General features: G+C 32.3%; 2 protein-coding genes across 2 annotated transcripts; one reads left to right on the top strand and one right to left on the bottom strand.

Moving 5' to 3' along the window:
- The first annotated feature begins 1,311 nt into the window (after nt 1-1,311).
- LOC18040385 (endoplasmin homolog) lies at nt 1,312-5,866 on the top strand. Its single transcript, XM_006435132.2, has 15 exons — nt 1,312-1,491; nt 1,585-1,705; nt 1,804-1,957; nt 2,048-2,128; nt 2,283-2,394; nt 2,474-2,600; nt 2,683-2,821; nt 2,992-3,109; nt 3,241-3,449; nt 3,565-3,780; nt 3,867-4,032; nt 4,302-4,443; nt 4,553-4,703; nt 4,820-5,224; nt 5,370-5,866. Exons 1-15 carry the CDS (start codon nt 1,425-1,427, stop codon nt 5,622-5,624), a joined length of 2,463 nt encoding a protein of 820 aa, XP_006435195.1. The 5' UTR covers nt 1,312-1,424; the 3' UTR covers nt 5,625-5,866.
- Nucleotides 5,867-9,548: 3,682 nt separating this feature from the next.
- Nucleotides 9,549-11,643, bottom strand: LOC18040384 (thaumatin-like protein 1). The gene is made up of 3 exons (XM_006435131.2): nt 11,514-11,643; nt 10,717-11,380; nt 9,549-10,046 (listed from the first exon to the last, which is right to left on the bottom strand). Exons 1-3 carry the CDS (start codon nt 11,578-11,580, stop codon nt 9,854-9,856), a joined length of 924 nt encoding a protein of 307 aa, XP_006435194.1. The 5' UTR covers nt 11,581-11,643; the 3' UTR covers nt 9,549-9,853.
- Nucleotides 11,644-19,736: the final 8,093 nt, after the last annotated feature.

Genomic DNA, 19,736 nt, shown 5'->3' with positions numbered 1-19,736 from the left:
GCCATTGGCTATTTAAGCGCAAATAGAGTTCCTATATTGCAGATATTAGTTTATCTGGACAATAATGCGATTTTTACTAAATTTGGATATATAGTTAGATTACTTATTGATATGTCATCAATCATTTAATGTCATTTGTTTGATATTAATTGATTTTATTATAATTATTAACATATTATTTTTATAATCCACTCAATAGATAACATATAAAATACTGCATCATTAAATATCTTAGTTAAATATCTAAAGTGAGTAAGTTTAGCATTTTATTTGGGTGGACAACTGGAGAAAGATCAGAGCTTTTAAACCCCTCCAAAATCCTTATGAGTAGCAATATACATCCCAACTTTTTAACTCAAAAGATTATTCCAAATGATATAGCATTTATCAATTGATTGATAAGATAATGCAATCAATCCACTTAAATCTTATAAAAAAATTACCAACTACTCAATTAATGACACATAATTTGAGATCAAATTTGGGATAAGAAATTTAGGATGTCTATCCTTACTCAATCCTTATTATAAAATTTCCTAATACTCCAAATTTAATTTATAAAATACAAATTTTATATAATAGAATTAATCATATTTCCATAAAATCTACTATAAAAAAGTAATTTAAAATTCTTATTCATAAAATATATACAAATCCTAAATTCTTCTCATGGAGAACTTTAAACTTTTGTGATTTTATTAAAAAAAAATTATTAAAATTAAAATATAACAGATAAATTAATTTATCTGTTATTTAAATAATTTCAATTGAAAAGGAGTTGTCATAAGGAATTTTGACGGCGTGTCAAAAGGCCTTCTTTTGGAGAAACGGGCTTATCTCATAATTTTATTTTTTTGGAAAGATATCTCACAACTTAAAATAGGCTCTACTTGGGCCCAAATCTGGTTTATGTCCGTCGCCGTCGATACTTCGAATTTGGATATCCTGTGATCCAAACAGGCCAGTAGAATTATCTAGAAATCTTGCTATATTTTTATGAAGTTAAAAATAAAAATGGATTAATATTCTGCCACGTCTCACAAATAAATCTCAGTCGTTAGATCATCCTTCTCGCCAGTAATCGGCCCACTAGTTTGGTCAAGTTGACTCCGGCTTAGAGTCGTCTCGTGGGGCCGCTCAACAGCCTTAAAATTCTCCACGTCAATGAAACAAAGCAACACCAATGATTCGCCGCCACGTATCAATCTTCAAGCACAAACCGTCCGATTATCCACGCTGGCAAGAGAAACGCCAATCCAAACAGTTTCGCTCGAAGTAGTTCAGTCTCGTGAGATCTGCAGTCTCGTCTTAGCACCTGCGCTATATAATCATCAAACGGCAAAGCGAGCAAAAACAATTGGCAATAATTTGATCATTTTCAACTGATCGAAGCTACTAGAACTATACCAATTTCAAAGTTAACAATGAGGAAGTGGACAATCCCTTCCATATTGCTTCTCCTTTTCCTTGTCGCTCTGATTCCAGATCAAGGTAAGCTAGTGATATGTTGTAAGTCTCTAATTATTTTCAGCGTCTGCTGCATTGTTTGCGGGCTCATACGATGTCGGATCTGTGATTTTTCAGGCCGAAATATACAGGCAAAAGCAGAGGATGAATCTGATAAACTAGTGGATCCTCCTAAGGTCGAGGAGAAACTCGGAGCCGTACCAAATGGTTTGTCGACAGATTCTGACGTGGCAAAGAGGTTAGTGTTGTCAATCATGCTTGCTTTACGATGATTGTCATACTAGCATTTTTTCCCCTAATTTTGTAATATGATGTATGATTCTATTTTGGTTTTAGGGAAGCGGAGTCGATCTCGAAGAGGTCACTTCGTAATAATGCGGAGAAATTTGAATTCCAAGCTGAGGTGTCTCGGCTCATGGATATTATCATCAATTCTCTTTACAGCAACAAAGATATTTTCCTCAGAGAGTTGATTTCCAATGCTTCTGATGTAAGCACTTCTTTCTATAATAAGCTTCTCAAAGTTTTAGTTGTTTATGCAGAGATTTGAATTTATTTATTCATTTCGGTTGAAATTCAGGCACTAGACAAGATTAGATTCCTCTCTTTGACTGACAAAGAGGTCTTGGGAGAAGGAGACAACACTAAGCTGGAGATCCAGGTTTGTGCTCAATTCATGTGGAGAAACTTTTAGCTGAGTTGCATTAATGGAATAATGGTTATTAAATAATAAATAATTTCATTTATAATTGAATAATTAAGTTTATCAATGGATATAGCATAATTTACTTAGTTTGGTTTGTGATCGAATGCAGATTAAGCTAGACAAAGAGAAGAAAATTCTTTCAATTCGTGACAGAGGTATTGGTATGACGAAGGAGGATTTAATCAAGAACTTGGGAACCATTGCAAAATCTGGAACATCAGGTACTTATATTGTGTTAAGGCCTTATCCAATCTTGTTAGTGTTGAACAATATTAATTAGAATTATTGTCTTTCTTGCAGCATTTGTTGAGAAAATGCAGACTAGCGGTGACCTCAATCTTATTGGGCAATTTGGTGTTGGGTTTTACTCTGTATATCTTGTTGCTGACTATGTTGAAGTAATTAGCAAACATAATGATGACAAACAGTAAGTCTTTTTGCACACGAATAGTTAAATTTGGCTTTCAACTTGCTTAAATGTCTAATGATGGTAATTGTTTGCCACTTAGGTATGTATGGGAATCAAAGGCTGATGGAGCATTTGCAATTTCTGAGGACACATGGAATGAGCCACTAGGACGCGGAACCAAGATTAGATTGCACCTCAGAGATGAAGCTGGGGAGTACTTGGAAGAGAGCAAGTTGAAGGTCTGTAGTTCATCATAATTTGTCCATACAAATTTATCTTGCGCATTTGGTTTACAGATCAAACAGCACTGAAATCTTGACATAAACAACAAGAATTTAATGTTTGGTATTCTGTTTATGATGAATTCTGTTTTTGGAGATTAATTTTTTATAATTTATTTTGTCCACAGGAGTTGGTGAAGAAATATTCTGAATTTATCAACTTCCCCATCTATATCTGGGCCAGCAAAGAGGTTGATGTGGATGTTCCTACTGACGAGGATGACTCAAGTGATGAAGAGGAGAAAGGTACATTTAACATTCCAGACTGTTCAAATTTTGGATTAGGATATCATGATGCCATTTGAAATTTTGGATGACTCATTTGTGATTGTAGTTGTTTTTTCACTTTATTCTATGTTCTCCACTGTTACAAACAGCTGAAAAAGAAGAAGAAACGGAAAAAAGTGAAAGTGAAAGTGAAAGTGAAGATGAAGATGAAGATTCTGAGAAAAAGCCAAAGACCAAGACAGTGAAGGAAACTACTTTTGAGTGGGAGCTCTTGAACGATGTAAAGGCTATATGGCTGCGGAATCCCAAGGAAGTGACAGAGGAAGAGTACGCCAAATTCTATCACTCTTTAGTGAAGGTACTCTTCCATCTCGAATAGTTGGCACACTTGCATAGCTTTCAGAATTTGGATAGGAAAATAGTATCCACAAGATAACTGTTGTTTTAATCATTTGCACATTGTTTTCTTTCAGGATTTTAGTGATGAGAAGCCCTTAGCATGGAGTCACTTCAATGCTGAAGGCGATGTTGAGTTTAAGGCTGTTTTGTTTGTGCCTCCAAAGGCTCCTCATGATCTTTATGAGAGTTATTATAACACCAATAAGGCCAACTTGAAGTTGTATGTTAGAAGGGTCTTCATCTCTGATGAATTTGATGAGCTTTTGCCCAAATATCTCAACTTTTTGAAGGTATGTAGGTCTTTGATAAGTTCTTCTAATTGGGTTTTCCTGAAATAAGGTGAAACCAGTGTCATGATTTTCTCAAATTGGTGCAGGGTCTTGTTGATTCCGACACATTGCCACTCAATGTTTCAAGAGAAATGCTTCAGCAGCACAGCAGCTTGAAAACTATCAAGAAGAAACTCATCCGAAAGGCCCTCGACATGATCCGTAAAATTGCTGAGGAGGATCCTGATGAGTCCACTGGCAAAGACAAGAAAGGTGTGCTTCAATTAACTTAAATTTTCTCCAGCTACTCTTAGAGCTTCTTTTATAGTTTTCTTGTGAGATAAATAAAAAGTGATGTATCAGCCCAAATTCTTGCCAGTGTTCCATCATTTTTTTGTTCATTGCAGCCAGGCCATTCTGGCTAACTAGCTTTCTCTAAAGCAAATAAGTTCTTTTGTGTTTTCTCTTTTGATGTTCAATTCTCTTCTATTTCAAATTGATTACTGGAAACTCATTGATGCTGAAACTTGATGATGGTGCAGATGTTGAAAAATTCAGTGATGATGATGACAAAAAGGGTCAATATACCAAATTCTGGAATGAGTTTGGCAAGTCAATTAAACTTGGTATCATTGAAGATGCAGCTAATAGAAACAGATTGGCAAAACTTCTCAGATTTGAGAGGTACTTGTTTTATTCCTTGAATCTATCATATGAATATTTTTATTTTTCAAGGATAAGCTTGCCTTTTGTCTCAGCTTCTTTCTCCCATGGTGTCTGTACTCTCTTATAGCACAAAGTCAGATGGTAAATTGACTAGTCTGGACCAATACATTTCAAGAATGAAAGCTGGACAAAAGGACATCTTTTACATTACAGGCGCCAACAAGGAACAGTTGGAAAAGTCTCCATTCCTTGAGAGGCTTAAGAAGAAGAACTATGAGGTAATGGGAATGATCTGGCTGTTTACTTATGATAGAACAGATCAATTTGTCTTTATAATTATTTTATAGTTCTTTTTCTTCTCGGCCTTTAACTTTATACGTTGCTTTGTTGCCAGGTGATTTTCTTCACTGATCCAGTTGATGAATACCTGATGCAATACCTGATGGATTATGAAGACAAAAAGTTCCAAAATGTATCCAAAGAGGGTCTTAAACTTGGTAAAGACACTAAAGATAAGGAACTTAAGGAGTCATTCAAGGAGCTCACGAAATGGTGGAAGGGTGCTCTTGCCAGCGAGAACGTGGATGATGTGAAAGTAAGCAACCGCTTGGATAACACCCCTTGCGTAGTTGTGACGTCAAAGTATGGTTGGAGTGCGAATATGGAGAGGATCATGCAGTCTCAGACTCTCTCAGATGCTAGCAAGCAAGCATATATGCGGGGCAAGAGGGTGCTTGAAATCAATCCAAGGCATCCAATCATCAAAGAGCTCCGGGAGAGAGTCGTCAAGGACCCTGAGGTAGAATTTTTTTCTCATTTTCTCTTAACAGGGAAAGATGATTTCAGTAATCCTAATTCAATGTACACCAGTTTGAAGATTTGTTAGTCCATCGATGCAAGATTTCTCCAGCTTCTTTTCTAACTACTGATTGGTTTGCTTTTAGGATGCGGGTGTCCAGCAAACAGCCCAACTCATTTACCAGACGGCACTCATGGAGAGTGGCTTTTCGCTCAATGATCCCAAGGATTTTGCCTCCCGAATTTACAGCACGGTGAAATCTAGTCTTAACATTAGCCCTGATGCAGCTGTTGAGGAGGAAGATGATGTAGAAGAGACTGATGCTGACACTGAAATGAAAGAATCTTCGGCTGCCAAAGAGGACGTGGATACAGAGTATTCTGGCAAGGATGAGTTGTAGATTGCCTAATAAAAGCATGGGCAACAACATCCCAGTTTCTTAGGAAAGCATAAACGCTCTGCATAGTGCGTTCATTTCCAGTTTTGGAAACTTTGGTGAAAAAACGTTTTAGATCTTAGATTCAATGTAACCATAATCACCGGGAATTTTGTCTTTTAACAGTTGACACTATCAATTATGGATGAATCAGCATGTCAGATTATGATTGTGTAATTCGCTTATATCAATGGGCTTTCAATTTCTTCTTGTTTTAATAATAGATGATTTTTTATTGGCCCTCAAGTCTTTGGGCATCTAGCCCTACGGGTATTTATAACACAATACAGGATTTATTGAACTGGAGAAGCTCAGAAATAGAGCCGGTGCTCTCAACGCTGTCTAAGTTAAGGGCGCAGACCACCAATGAACATCCAGCCCAATGGCACAACTTGAATGAACAAATTCTTAACTTCTACTGATCGAAATTACCATAATTCGGTGGAATATCAAATTTCTGCAATAGAAAATGACCTTAATCTGGTTAAATAATACATAGAATACTAGGGAGCAAAAAGAGGTCAAGACAGACTCATTTCAGTTCGATTGGAAATCGTGCAAGCCAAGGGTATTTTAGTAATGTTGTAATTTTAATTAACTGTGAAAAAATTAGATAAATTTTTGATAATTTTACTGTTAAATTGTTATAATAGTGTAAATAACTTAATTGGATATAATATCGAATAAAATTATAATAATTGATAACTAAAATAAATATTTTACATTATTAATTTTATTTTTATTTTGTTATAATAATAATAATAATAATAATAATAATAATAATAATCTTTTTAAAGTTAATGATTTTTATTTATTAATAAATAAAGATAATTTTATATTTTTATAATACATATTATGATATGTATGGAATTGTGTTAAATTACAAGTGATTCTCAAAATCACTCTTCTCTTGCTTTTCAAAATCTACTGTGGGATGAAGTGTTTTTGCCAAAAGTGACTTGTGAAAAAATTTACTACAAACCAAAATTAATTTTTAACTTTTTAAAATCACTTTTGAACATTAACAGTTTCAAATGGGCCCCAAGATCTCATTTGGTATTAATGTTGAAATTTAATATGCTTTTTATTTCATATTTTTTGACAACATTGTTTGATAAATTTTGTAAAAACTATTTATTTTATAATTTTTTCTATTTTGATACTATTTTTTAAAAGTAGGTAACAAGTTGTTTTTTATAATCAACTTCTTAAAAAAGCAACCACTTATTTCTAAAGTTCCTATTAGAGTCTTAATATTTTTTTTACGAAAAAATGATTATTTCTTTTTTTTTTGCACAAGCTTTAACATATGAACCGTTAGATATTATATTACCGCCACCAATCGAATTACATTAATACCAATTATATCATTCAATCATGAAATTGCACAACTATATGAGGAGGCATGCACAACGTGGTCTACGTTTTGACAACATTGAAAATGATCCTAATGACATTTAAATTCAATCTTTCATGAAGGAATAGAAAAAGACAATGACATTCAAAAAGGATATTACAATACTAATGGCTCTAGATCACAATAATGAAATATTTGACAATTATTATTGTAACAAGTTTAATGTGAATGTAATGCCTACTATTTTTTATTTTATTTGCATTATGTATTAGTATGGATTTTTATCATATTTTATACATAACAAATTATGAAATTCATTATTTAATTGAGTTTTTGTCACTTAAATGTAATTTTATGTATTTTAAAAAGAAAAAGGCATATCCACACAATTTATTAAACATATTCTAAAAAATAAAAAGGAATTTAAACATATGTCTATTTTAATTATTATATAATAAAACAACATTTTTGTAATAAAATTTATCAATGCATGTATTATATTTTTTAAACTCATAACGACTATAATAATACAATCAGTGGCGAAGCTAGCACTATTTGTTGGAGTGGGCTAGATTTTTTTTTTAAATTCAATTACTTCTCAAAAAAATTATTTTGTACAAATGAGATTATTAAAATTTACTAGATAAGCAAAAAAAACTAATAATAAAACTATAAAAGTACAATGTAAATAAAAAAAAACACTATCAATGAAATTTTGTTCGATTCTTCAAAAAAGAAAACTCATATATTATCGTATTTGAATTATATTGTGTGTGATAATAATACATTAGATCGTTATTAATTATTTTATCAAAAAAATTTGACAAAAATATAAGCAAATAACTAATTTAAAAACAGTATGAGCATGCGGGTGCAGTAGAGGCTGTCAGGCTGACCATCACTCATGAGGTGGTAACTTGATGACTTGAACAACTAAATTTTAAGGAATTTAAACTTTGGATAATTGGATCAATTAGTCAGAGATTTGCGTAAATTTTTTGATTTAGAGAAAATAGATGTGGACTATAATTATTAGTTATATTTTATATTTTATTATAAGTTTTTTAAAAAGAATAAATTTATAATTAATTAATTTTTTTTTTCAAGAAACTAGTATGGGTTAGCCTTTTTCATAGCTTCGTCACTGAATACAATTAACCTGACACCAAATTATTTTTCTAATCAATTGCTTATTTTATTTGTCTACTAGAAACAACTTATTTTATCAAGTTAGCACGATCCCAAACTAGCTCCAAAACAAAAAAAGGAGGATTATTTATTGCCTGAAGATATATCTTGAGATTACCATCATAGATCATAAAGTAACTAGTGATTTTAATTTAATAATGTAATTGGTAACCAATCTTGGTGTCGACAAGTGGGACAACTTTGCCAATTGCACCGTCGTTATTGCCAATCGTATTCCCAGCTAAATTCTTCTTATCTCAAGGTGACGTCAAAGCTTTGATTCTGTTTTGACGCCCTTCACCTTTTTCGTTTAGAAATTAATCACATAAATAAATAATGTGACCTCCATAGGGATATCGAACCTGCATCGACTTCGTTCTGCCCCATTCACATAAATCAACCGTCGCTTTTTTATTTTTATGCTTCTGTCTCTGTGGGGGTAAATGTTAATGGCTCATAGCTATTGCTTTGTTAGGATTCTGTTGCTTTCTGAGCACAAATCCCTGAACCAAACTGTTCAATCAGCATTTCCAATTTTCAACTGGATGTCCTTATATCATAATTAATTAATTATCTGTATGATTAATCAAATTTGAAATTAATGCATTTACGATAAAATTTAATTAAATGAATGTAAAGTCGACAGTCTATCCCGTTTGAGAATATATTCATGTATTGGAATATCGAATTCCAATGCCTCCATTCGGCGAACAAGATTGATGGCAGAAATAAAACAACGTTGCCTAATAGTAACAAGAATTTCTTGCCTGCTTAGAAGAAGAATAATTCTTCTTGTCTTCTGAAAAAATTATTGAAACTTGCTGGACGTTCATTATACTTAAGTCTATTTCGTCTTGTGGTTGGGTATGTATATTAATATATTTAGTAAATATTTGTTGCTGTCATTTGAAAATTAAGTTAATTTTATCTTATATTTGTATATGTTTTTATTATTTTTATTAAAACTGTTATTTTAAAATAATATTTATAATATATTTTACAATTATATATCTGCGTAACTTAAAAATCACAATACCTTAATATAAAAAAAAAATCCTAATATTATCTATTATCGGACCAGTGAATCACTAAAAAAAAAAAAGGTTGCCTGTGAAAGTAATTCAATCAAACATAATGATGGAGACATGATCCTTTAATGTAGAACGTAGACACCATAATTGTACTCCTCGCAAGAAAGGCATGCTTGCAATCCCAGCAAAGTGGGTTTCTTTTGGTCGATGCACACCAACCATATTACTCAGATTCAAAGGAAAGCAATCACTTTTCCAAACGCCATCTAAAGATTGATTATTAAAATAATGACATTCCATCTCCGAAAGCTCTTTCTTTTTATTGTTTGCTTTAAAGTACACATCCTCGCAATTAATAGGGAATTGATAAGCTGGGAGTATATGTTATTTTCTGAAATGGCTAATTCTATACAAGTGGCCTAGAAAATTGGGTTTCTTACAATCCGATCCTATGTAGGTTAGCTGAGCTCTCCCAACAAAACAAAATAATAAAAACCCAATTAAGCTATACGCTTGGTACAATCCGATCCTATGTAGGTTAGCTGAGCCTGAGCTCTCCCAAAAAAAGCAAAATAATAAAAACCAAATTAAGCTTTACGCTTGGTAATAGTGAGCGTTCATAAAAAAATCAAGCAAACTGCTGAAGCAATTAACATTGTCCGCAAAACCGAATGAGAAAGGATTCTACACGAATCTCCTGTAAAAAAATTTGGTAACCATGAACTGATTTCCTCCATTGGCTGCTGCTCACTTGACCCGTTAACTGTTGCGGTTGGCGTTGTTGGAGATGCATCTCTTGCAGATTTTTGACTGAGTAAAAGTTAATATAAGAAGAGATTAATACAAAATTGTAAAATAAGAATAAAGCAGAATACAAGTGCTATGATTGGCCATTATGGCAAACCAGTTAGGTTGAAATTAAAAAGCATACACACATGTTTAAATGTTTCTCTAATTGCGATGTTTGTATATTTTAAACTGAAAGTTTAAGACCATGTATATACACACACACACACACCATCACATAGTTATATGTAATTTTCATTTTAAAACATGCTAACATCAGCACTGAGTTATGATTATATAATACGTATCATCTTAATACATGCACATATCATCTTACTATATGTTTCAGTGAAATATCTTCATGATTTGCACATTATGTCTAATGGTGTAGCTAGCAATTTCTTGGCTGTATGCCACAATATTTAATGGATCGGGCAATTTGCCCTTGGCTTGTGGATTACTAAAGAAAAAAAAATGGCAAGAAAAAGTAGCACGAAAAGAAATTCGGATACTTTTAAAAGAAGAGAACATTTTACAGATCCTATACGAATCTCAAATTAAAAACAAAAAAATAATAATAATAATCAATAAGAAAAAGAAGATGGAAAAAGAAACAGAATAAAGTGAATGCAGGTGGGTGAATTAAATAACACTACTAAAAATAATTTTCTAACAATTAATATTTAATACTTACCTTGTTACTGAAGGGCAGAAAGTAATTGTATAATCAGCTCCCGTACAAGTAAATGTACTTGTCGCATCATCGTATGCGTAGCTGTATGATCTCGGACACGCGGATTTAAACATTTCCGAATAAACGGACGGCTTACAAGTGGACGGTGTAGCATACGCGCCACTGCAACAGTATTCAGGATTCCCGAAGGCTTCACACGCACTCTTACACCCCTCGCCGGACTGATCCCGTAACTCAGCCGGGCAACGTTGGTTCAAATCCGTTACGCAACCCGTTGACAAACAAGTACCTGACCCGCCAATTGGTTCGACAATCATGGGCAAATTGTAACCATCAACTAAGCTGACATCATAAAAGTCCTGGGTACCGGACCCGGTTGTAAATTCGGCCAAAGTAGCCGGTGGCTTTGCAGTTAAACCATTGCATTCTATTTGGTTAGAGCCACAGTCACCGGTTGTGCAACTTCCTTGACCGGTAGTCGGGTCAAATGTACAACCGGTTCGGCCCCAGAATCTGCCGGACCACGTTGGCGGAACTTGTACGGAACGGGAACTTCCAGGTGTCAATTCAAAGCCGGTGCTATCTAATTTTGCATTGCCAAGAATCCCTGGCCATACTGCGTAGCTGCATCTGTTAACCATTGTGAATGTAGCACCTGATAATCCTGTTTTTTTTTTTTTTTTTTTTTTGAAAAAAAAAAAGTACGCTTGTTGTAAATGTTATGAAGCTCCATTGTACCATATGAATGATAAAAAATGCACGCAATGCTATGAAGCTAACGAAAGTAATCATATTACCTTTGCAGAATAACAGCAAAATGAGAGTGACGTACGAGGAAGGAGAATGAGAGAAAATTAGATCCATTTGGACGAATCAACAAGGTATGAACTGTGTGAGTATTGATATGTATATATATATATATATATATATATGTGCATGCAGGGGGTAGGGTTTTGTTCTTCAATTTGTTGATGGTGCTAGTTTTGTTATATTTTCTTTATCTAATAATGAAAAAGAGGCTGTGAGGCTTCATGCATTGTGTTTAAGAAGAGGAAGAAGAGAAGAGAGATTATTGACTTGATGGAGATGGTAGTGAGCACCGCACCTATATAAAACTATATTATTAACCAAACTATTAAAGGAGATTTTTTTTGTTAATAAAATTATGTCAGCTGATGTGTTTCTTTTTATAATATATTGTTCAAGTTAACTAGAATAAATTCTACTGCTGTTGTTTTTGTTGTAGTGTCAAAACTAAATAAATATATACAAAATTAAATCCAATGTCGTATGATGACAAAAGTAAGCCTCGTAATTCAATTAGGAGTCAAAAAGTAATGTGCGAGACGTGACCAAAATGTTCTAAGAGATGGCACCACCGCCCTAGCTCTCATACATATCATCTTGTTTTTTTACTGGAACATTTTAAGATAAAGTTCTCTCCGATTTTATTAAGTTACATTATCTGTAGTTTACATCAATTAAAAATCAAGTATTTTATATGATTCAATTATTATTTTAAATAGCTGAAGGATCATGAGAAATTACTTTTGAATTAACTATAAATTAAAAATAACATAACCTAACAGTTACTTTTCTTGTCTATCCATAAATTGTAAAATCTTTTTTATATATTCGGTTCACGTTTTCAAAATGTGAATTTTTTAATTAATTATAATCTATTATTTTCTAGATATAATATAAAATTAAATTAGATTTAGTAGTAACAATAATTAGTTTCAAAATCACATTTTAAAACCTGCTAATACAAGAATTTTTCTTTTCTTTTACATATTTTGATATTCACATACTCCGCATCGACCGCAGAATTTAGTGGGCAGCGCCAAGTCTTTCTATGGATTGCTTTTTTTGCCTCTTTCGCGGTCGAAGTGTCCATGACATCAGTTCATATTTGGTTACCCGAAGCTCGTGTAGAGGCACCTACGGCGGGATCCGTCATCTTGGCAGGAATTCTTTTAAAATCTGGCGTCTCTCTCTCTCTCTCTCTCATCCCTGATAAAGTGTGACACGAGATGATTATAATGTTGTGAAAGTTTAGAGTGCATTCGCATAACTATCTGTTTAATAATTTTAGTTAAATCTGATAAAGTTGTAGCAATTAATACCTATTTTCACCCAAAAAGATTTTTTACATTCAAAGTGAAGTATGAATATTAGCGATCCAACTGTACAGTTGTTAGAGCTCTTGGGTTGTTGTTTTTACATTATTTTATAATGAGCGTTCTATATGAGTATTCAGTTTAACTATAAGATTGATTTATAATAAGTTATATTTAATAGAATTCACATGACGGGTAGTTTTATAATTTTTTTAATTTAAAATTAAAGTGTTTAAAGTAATTTTTAGATCCTTACTCTTATTTGTAACTTATTATTGACCGCACGTTCTTTTGCTATAGAATATAATTATTTATTTCAGTCGCCCAAACGGTTAAAAAAATTCATTTATTAATTCAAAATTATAAAGATTCATTATTTGATTTTTCTTTTAAACAGGATCAATATTGATTTGACCTCAATTATATGTTTAATTCATCAACTTATTCCACCAACCAAATGGGTTTGAGGAAATATGTATAAGAATCTCACCCTTTTTTATTTAATAATCAGTGGGGGCTGTCTTCATTTCGATTTTCTTGACACCTAAATGGAATCAGATTCCTATTAATATGATAAATCAACGTTTTCATGTCAACCCAAAAGAGAATAAAGTTTCAAAATATATTTATAAATGCTATTATGTTCATGATATGTATTACGTAATTGAGCTAGTTCACGTTAGTAAAGATATTTGTAAATATTGTCCATTTCATCTCATACTTAAAAAAAAATTAAAAAAAAAAATTAAGAAAAATGATATCTCATAACTATTGTATGTTCGTAACAATTTTTATTATTATTAGTAACAAATTTTTTTGCAAATAGTCTTAACATTTGTTGTTGCATTTCTCAAATTTTCTTGTTAGATTTACGAATTTGTGTTTTATAATGCAAATTACAAAATTAAAAAGCGTAACAAATAAGTTGAAAATCATATTCTCTCAAAAAAAAAAATTGAAAATTATAACGAACAATTTGTAAGTCTTTGTAACATAATCAAATAAATTTTGTGGCCTGTAAACTGTAATATTGCAAAAAGTACCATCAATACTCTAGATTTTTACGAATATAAACCCTAGATCAGAGGCGGATGCAGCACATGACCAGTGGGGGCTTGAGCCCCCACTGGCCAAAAAAAAAAATTTAAAAATAAAAGAAAAAAATATTTTAATTTTCTAATTAGCCCCATTAAATTTAGTAAAATAGTCACTACAAAATATAACCCCATAAAATTTAAACTTTGACTTTTAAGAAATATAAAACATATATTTTAATTAAAAATAATGATAGCCCATTATACTCAAAATATTTTCTATTCTAAAAAATATAGTTAATTCTTTTAGTTTATATAATAATAGTAGAACGAACATTTTCAGTAATACAACTCATGAAGAATCATTTTTGGAATTGGATGGGATAAGTGATAGTTTGGTTATTTATATAAGAAACAAAAAATTTAATAATATTGATAATGAGTCTATTGCATAATATTTTTAAAATATAAAAATACGTAGAGATTAATTACAAATATTTTATATATTCAAAATTTTAATTTTTATATTTTACTATTGTCTAATTTAGCCCCCGATAAATTATTTTTCTAGATCCGCCGCTGCCTAGATGTCAAGTGCATTGAACATTTATTGCAGATCAAAGTTTGGTGATTTTGCGTTACTCTATCATTGGTCTGGCTTTTGACTTAGAAATGATGGAACCGCAGAGAAAATTAAGGATCTATTAACATAAGGGCAAGCTGGTTCGTGGGGCGGTGGAGGCATAATAAGCTAGTCAAATATTAATTAACGTGCTTCATGCATGGCACATGTCGACTCATGAAAAGCTATAATATTTGTACCCTTACCAACAAATGAGACACAGTCCGAGCCAACGCCTGTGATCATGAATCCGGGTGGAAATCCTTGGGTGAGAGGATTGCTTCTTTTTCATTTATTATTTTTTATGTGTATACTTCAATCAATCATAATAATTTACATGCATATATTATAACCAGTGAATAGTTAAGGAGCACCCAAGACTTTTTATATGTGAGATTAATAGATTTATGTCCGAGGGAAAAAAAATTGCTAAATCACTACTTTTGTAAAGGTTTTACTTTGTGAATATCAAAGAATAAGCCATGCGATAAGATGTCTATACTTCTCTTATTTTATAAGTAACCACTGGATAAACTTTCTTTAACCACCTCTTTTTTATCGGTTGCCGATCATGTAGAATCTTGATCCCATCTTCAGTAAGATATGTCTGAATCAAGAGCCTTAGTGCCTCCTTTATCTCATTCTCCCAAAATTTTAATAGAATATTAAAAAAAACTGTTACAATAAAATCGCATCACCCATTAGTAGATAATTATAAACGTGACACAATTATATATAACAGTTAGTAAAAAAAGTCGCTAAAGCTGAGACAATGGTATCATAACAATTTTGTGAACCATAATATGAATAACATCAATAATTAGATCTTTGATAGCATAAGTGAAGGTCAAATTTTGTTAAAATATGTACTTTGAAATTAAATTGGAATGTTCATGAGTTTCTAGGTATGAGAGAAGTTTTATTGAGTAAAAATTAAAACACATTCGGAGAAATAATAAACCTTACCCTTCGGTATAAACATGGAAGAGTTTGAGTGAAATCAAAGTAATAAAAAACTATAAGATTTCTAGGAGTATTTATGAGATTTAAAAAATGTAAAATCAAAAGATTTAGGGGGTGTCAATCGATGTGTATTGCATGCATGGGACCAAAGTGTGGAACCTTTAAAGCTAAAAGTAGGAACCGACTTTGCTTTTGATTTGGGCATAGCCAACAGAGATGCCGATCCACGTCACTGTCCCGTGGAAGGCACTTGATCATGTGTCCCTACAAATCAAATCCCTTGTTTCTCTTCAATTCCTGCAAATCTAGTTTGTTCCTTGTCTTGCATAAAAAAATTTGTTGATTTCTGCCGTAAGGGTAATTGTGCAATGGCACAATCTGTGAATATATATCGCATGTCGCAATATTGAATACAAGCGTCAGGAGGGCCGAGTGGTCTTCGGCGCCGGGCTTAAATTCTGGGTTCAAATCTAGTTTAAGATTGTGGCCAAAAGCTCAATCACACATGTGATTAGTTTATGATTGTGGCCAAAAGCTTCTGCAAAGAAATTTTGAACTTAATTCTCATTTCATTTCAAATATTAGGTTAAAAACTAAGACTAATTTGGACTTATTGTCATTTCATTTCAAATCAAAATTGGGTTCAAATCTAGTTTAAGATTGCGGCCAAAAGCTCAATCACACTTGATTAGGTTGTGATTGTGGCCAAAAGCTTCTCCAAAGAAAGTTTGAACTTATTCTCATTTCATTTCAAATATTAGGTTAAAAACTAAGACTAATTTGGTGCTAATCAAATTGAAGTCTGATAACGATAACAATTGACACATCACACATGTGATTAGTTTATGATTGTGGCCAAAAGTTTCTGCAAAGAAAGTTTGAACATACTTTCATTTCATTTCAAATACTAAGGTTAAAAACTAAGACTAATTTGGTGCCAATCAAAATTGGTGGCGGTTGACTCTTGACGATGCATGTTTAGATTATTATCATCTTTTAAAGCAGAACATGCACATACGTAAAGACGTGCCGAGGTGGAATGTCTACATTGCAAGTTCAAAAGTAACGTTATCTTCTTTATGTACACGTGCAAAAATTGCATAAAATATTTCTCACACTGGCGCTGTATCTTTTGGACAAACTTATCATTTGCATTCGAATATATACACAAAACTCAACAATTCTCCTCAATTTACACGCGTGAATCTTTACGTCATTTAAGGAAAAAAAAAGAAGAAAAGAGTTGGGCTAAACTTGCGCATGCAGTTTGTTAATGCAAACTTTTGCTTAATGTACGGCAATTGACGTGTGATTTGGAATTTCTCCTGAATCAAGTTTTATGGTTTATTTTCTATAACCCTCAAATACTCAAATTAGTTTTTTACTTAATTTCCAGAGAGATAAAATCTAGAGTGATATTAGCAGAGTTTTTGTACTCGTTTTATGTCTTTTTCCTCTTACCTTCAAATGTGGGAAGCTTTATATAAGGAACTTGAAGTATTACGTGGAGGAGTTATCATGACATGTGACATTCTCGACATTGTTATATGTGTCCACAAAGCCCACACATGCTGGCACCTATTAATATATATCAAGATTTGTTCATGACAAATTTTATTTGGACACTCGTCTTGATTTTGGGCCCTTGAATTTCAATGGACTTAAGTTTGAATTTAGCACTTATATTGGTTACTTTAAAGAGGATTGATTTTGTAATATTTTGTTTATAATCGAATTTTATAAAGCTTTTGCACATAAGCACACTCCGTAGAATGTTTGTTAGTCTGTAGGTGCATTCCCTATAATATTTGTTGGCCTTTAATCTCATTCTATAGAATGTTTATTTGCCGTAGGTGCATTATGTAGAAGGTATATTTGCTTGTAAGGAAATTATGTAGAATCTATATTTGCCCGTAAGTTTATTTTGTATAAAGTTTGTTGGCCCATAGGCTCATTTCGTAGAATATTAATATACCCGTAGGTTCATTCTATAAAATATTTATTTGCCCGTAGGTGCATCCTATATAATTTATATTTTTCCGTAAGCTTTTACTTGGATTTATTTTCTAAGTGCTGAAATAATTCTTTATAACGAGTGGACTTAGGTCATTCTCTATAAAGAATGAACTTATGTCGTTCTTTATAAACACTTTGTCGAAAACTTGTCTTTTGAGCCTTTTACTTAGAAATATTTTTTAAGTGCTTAGGACCTAGTCATTTTTTTTTTGTAAATAATAGACCTAGGTCTTTCTTTATAAAATCACAGCTTTAGCATTTTGTCAAAAACTCGTCCTTTGGGCATTTTACTTAAAAGTATTTTCTAAATGTCTAGGTCATTATTTAGAAAGAATGGACTTAAGTCTTTCTTTGTATATATTATCATGCCTTTGATGCTTTGCCAAAGACTTGCCTTTCTAAAATATTTTCTAAAGGGCATTTTACTTTTGCAATTTTTCTAAGTGCCTCAGTTATTATGTCATTCTTTGTAAATAGTAAACCTAAGTCCATTGTTAAGATCTAGAACTTCTTTTTTTTTGGTAAATCACGCCTTTAGCGTTATGTGGAAGGCTTGTCCTTTAGACATTTTATTTAGATAATAATATTTTCTAATTAAGTATTTAGGTCATTTTTTTAAATAATATATCTAAGTCATTTTCTATGAAAAACTTTTATTAGACCTATATTTTTCGTAGACTTTTAGACCTTTTATAATTTGGTCTAACATAGTTAATGATCTTGAACTTATATCCAGTTTTTGGATTAGCTTGGTCAGGTATGTAAAACTAAAAAACGAGAGAATTTTGATCTTGTGATCATTTAAATCAATATGATATTCTCTTAAAAAAAAAAAAATTAAATATGATATTATTGATGACATTGTTGACGTGCCCAAGAGATAGAAACTCAAAAGTAAATTGGGGTCAACTCATCTTTTGGAAGACTTTGTAATATTGACAGTTCTTTCAACATCCTAGAATGTCCTTTGACATGTTATCTGTCGTGTAAAGTCTCATGTGGATAATTGTTGTTTCCTCACTTTCGTCTTTTACTTTCTCATTTTCTCTTTCTTTTCGAAAAGATTTGCGTCAGCAGCCAACAATTAATTTCTCTTTGATTTGAGAACCTCAAATCTTTAAACGATCGGGTGACTGTTTTTTCACTTTAATTTCTCAACTTTACATTGCCTTCGCATCGTAGCAAAATTTTGGCTTTTAATTCTCTATTATATTGCATTCATCTCCACTGGCTGCTTTGTTATTCGAGAGGATATACATGATGTCCTGGCAGAAAGCAAATGGGCCATGCAAAATATATCAATGTTTCGAAAACGGGAACCAGCAAGCAATAAAACTTTTGGGGACAATTTACCCAGACCTCACAATGAATAGAAAGTATTAAGCAGCACAGTTGTAGTGTAATCATTCAATCAAGCTTGATACATGCCTCAAGTTATCTATTCTATTTATCAGAATCATAAATACACTTATAGTGTGATAAGATTTTCTTGAATGAGGGCAATGCACATCTCTTAAGACATTCTCCACAATGAGCATGATTCTAAATTAACTTGAAACTATTTTCATCACACAAATTAACTGACGATCAATATAGAGCTGTAAGGCTAAAAAATGCGTGCTCTAAAAGACACCTTATGGCGGTTCCCCGAATTAGATAAAGCTCATTTTGTTATAAGATGCATGAGATTAGAAGAATCAAAGTGGAAAAGAGGTTAAAGAGGACACAACATGACGTGGATGCAAATACTGCCACGTAACCTGATTGCGTATTATTACTGTTCTCTCTCTCTCTCTCTTTTTTTTCTTCCATATTTCAACTAACTCATCTAGCATAATAGTAAATGGAAATGAAGCAACAATCTTCAAAGCTAAGATTTTGCTCCTTTATTTTATCGTGAAAGGGGGAATCATCAGATAAAGTAGAATATTTTCGTGATATCTATGGAAATTGGCTGACTTTATCTTTGTTTTATGACTTGTCTCTGTAGTCAAGTCCGATAACTTCAACTTATCAAAGGCAAAAAGGCATGCTAAAAATAGGTCATTTTAATAAAATCGGTGTTGGATTATTACTTCAATCTAACGCGTCGCTAGTTACTTTAAACTGCAAATAGAAACTACTTTTAGACACATCGCGGTTTCACAACTTAAACAACAAATGGACTCTGTGTAAAGGCCCAAAAGGAAAGGTCCAGATCTTTTGCCCTTTCTAACTTCAATTTTCCTCCCTTTGATGTTAACGTGATTTCTGATAAGCTTTGTC

This window comes from Citrus clementina, unplaced genomic scaffold (assembly GCF_000493195.1).
Source record: "Citrus clementina cultivar Clemenules unplaced genomic scaffold, Citrus_clementina_v1.0 scaffold_5, whole genome shotgun sequence".
Taxonomy (NCBI): domain Eukaryota; kingdom Viridiplantae; phylum Streptophyta; class Magnoliopsida; order Sapindales; family Rutaceae; genus Citrus; species Citrus x clementina.
This window is presented reverse-complemented; position numbering and strand designations above follow the sequence as displayed.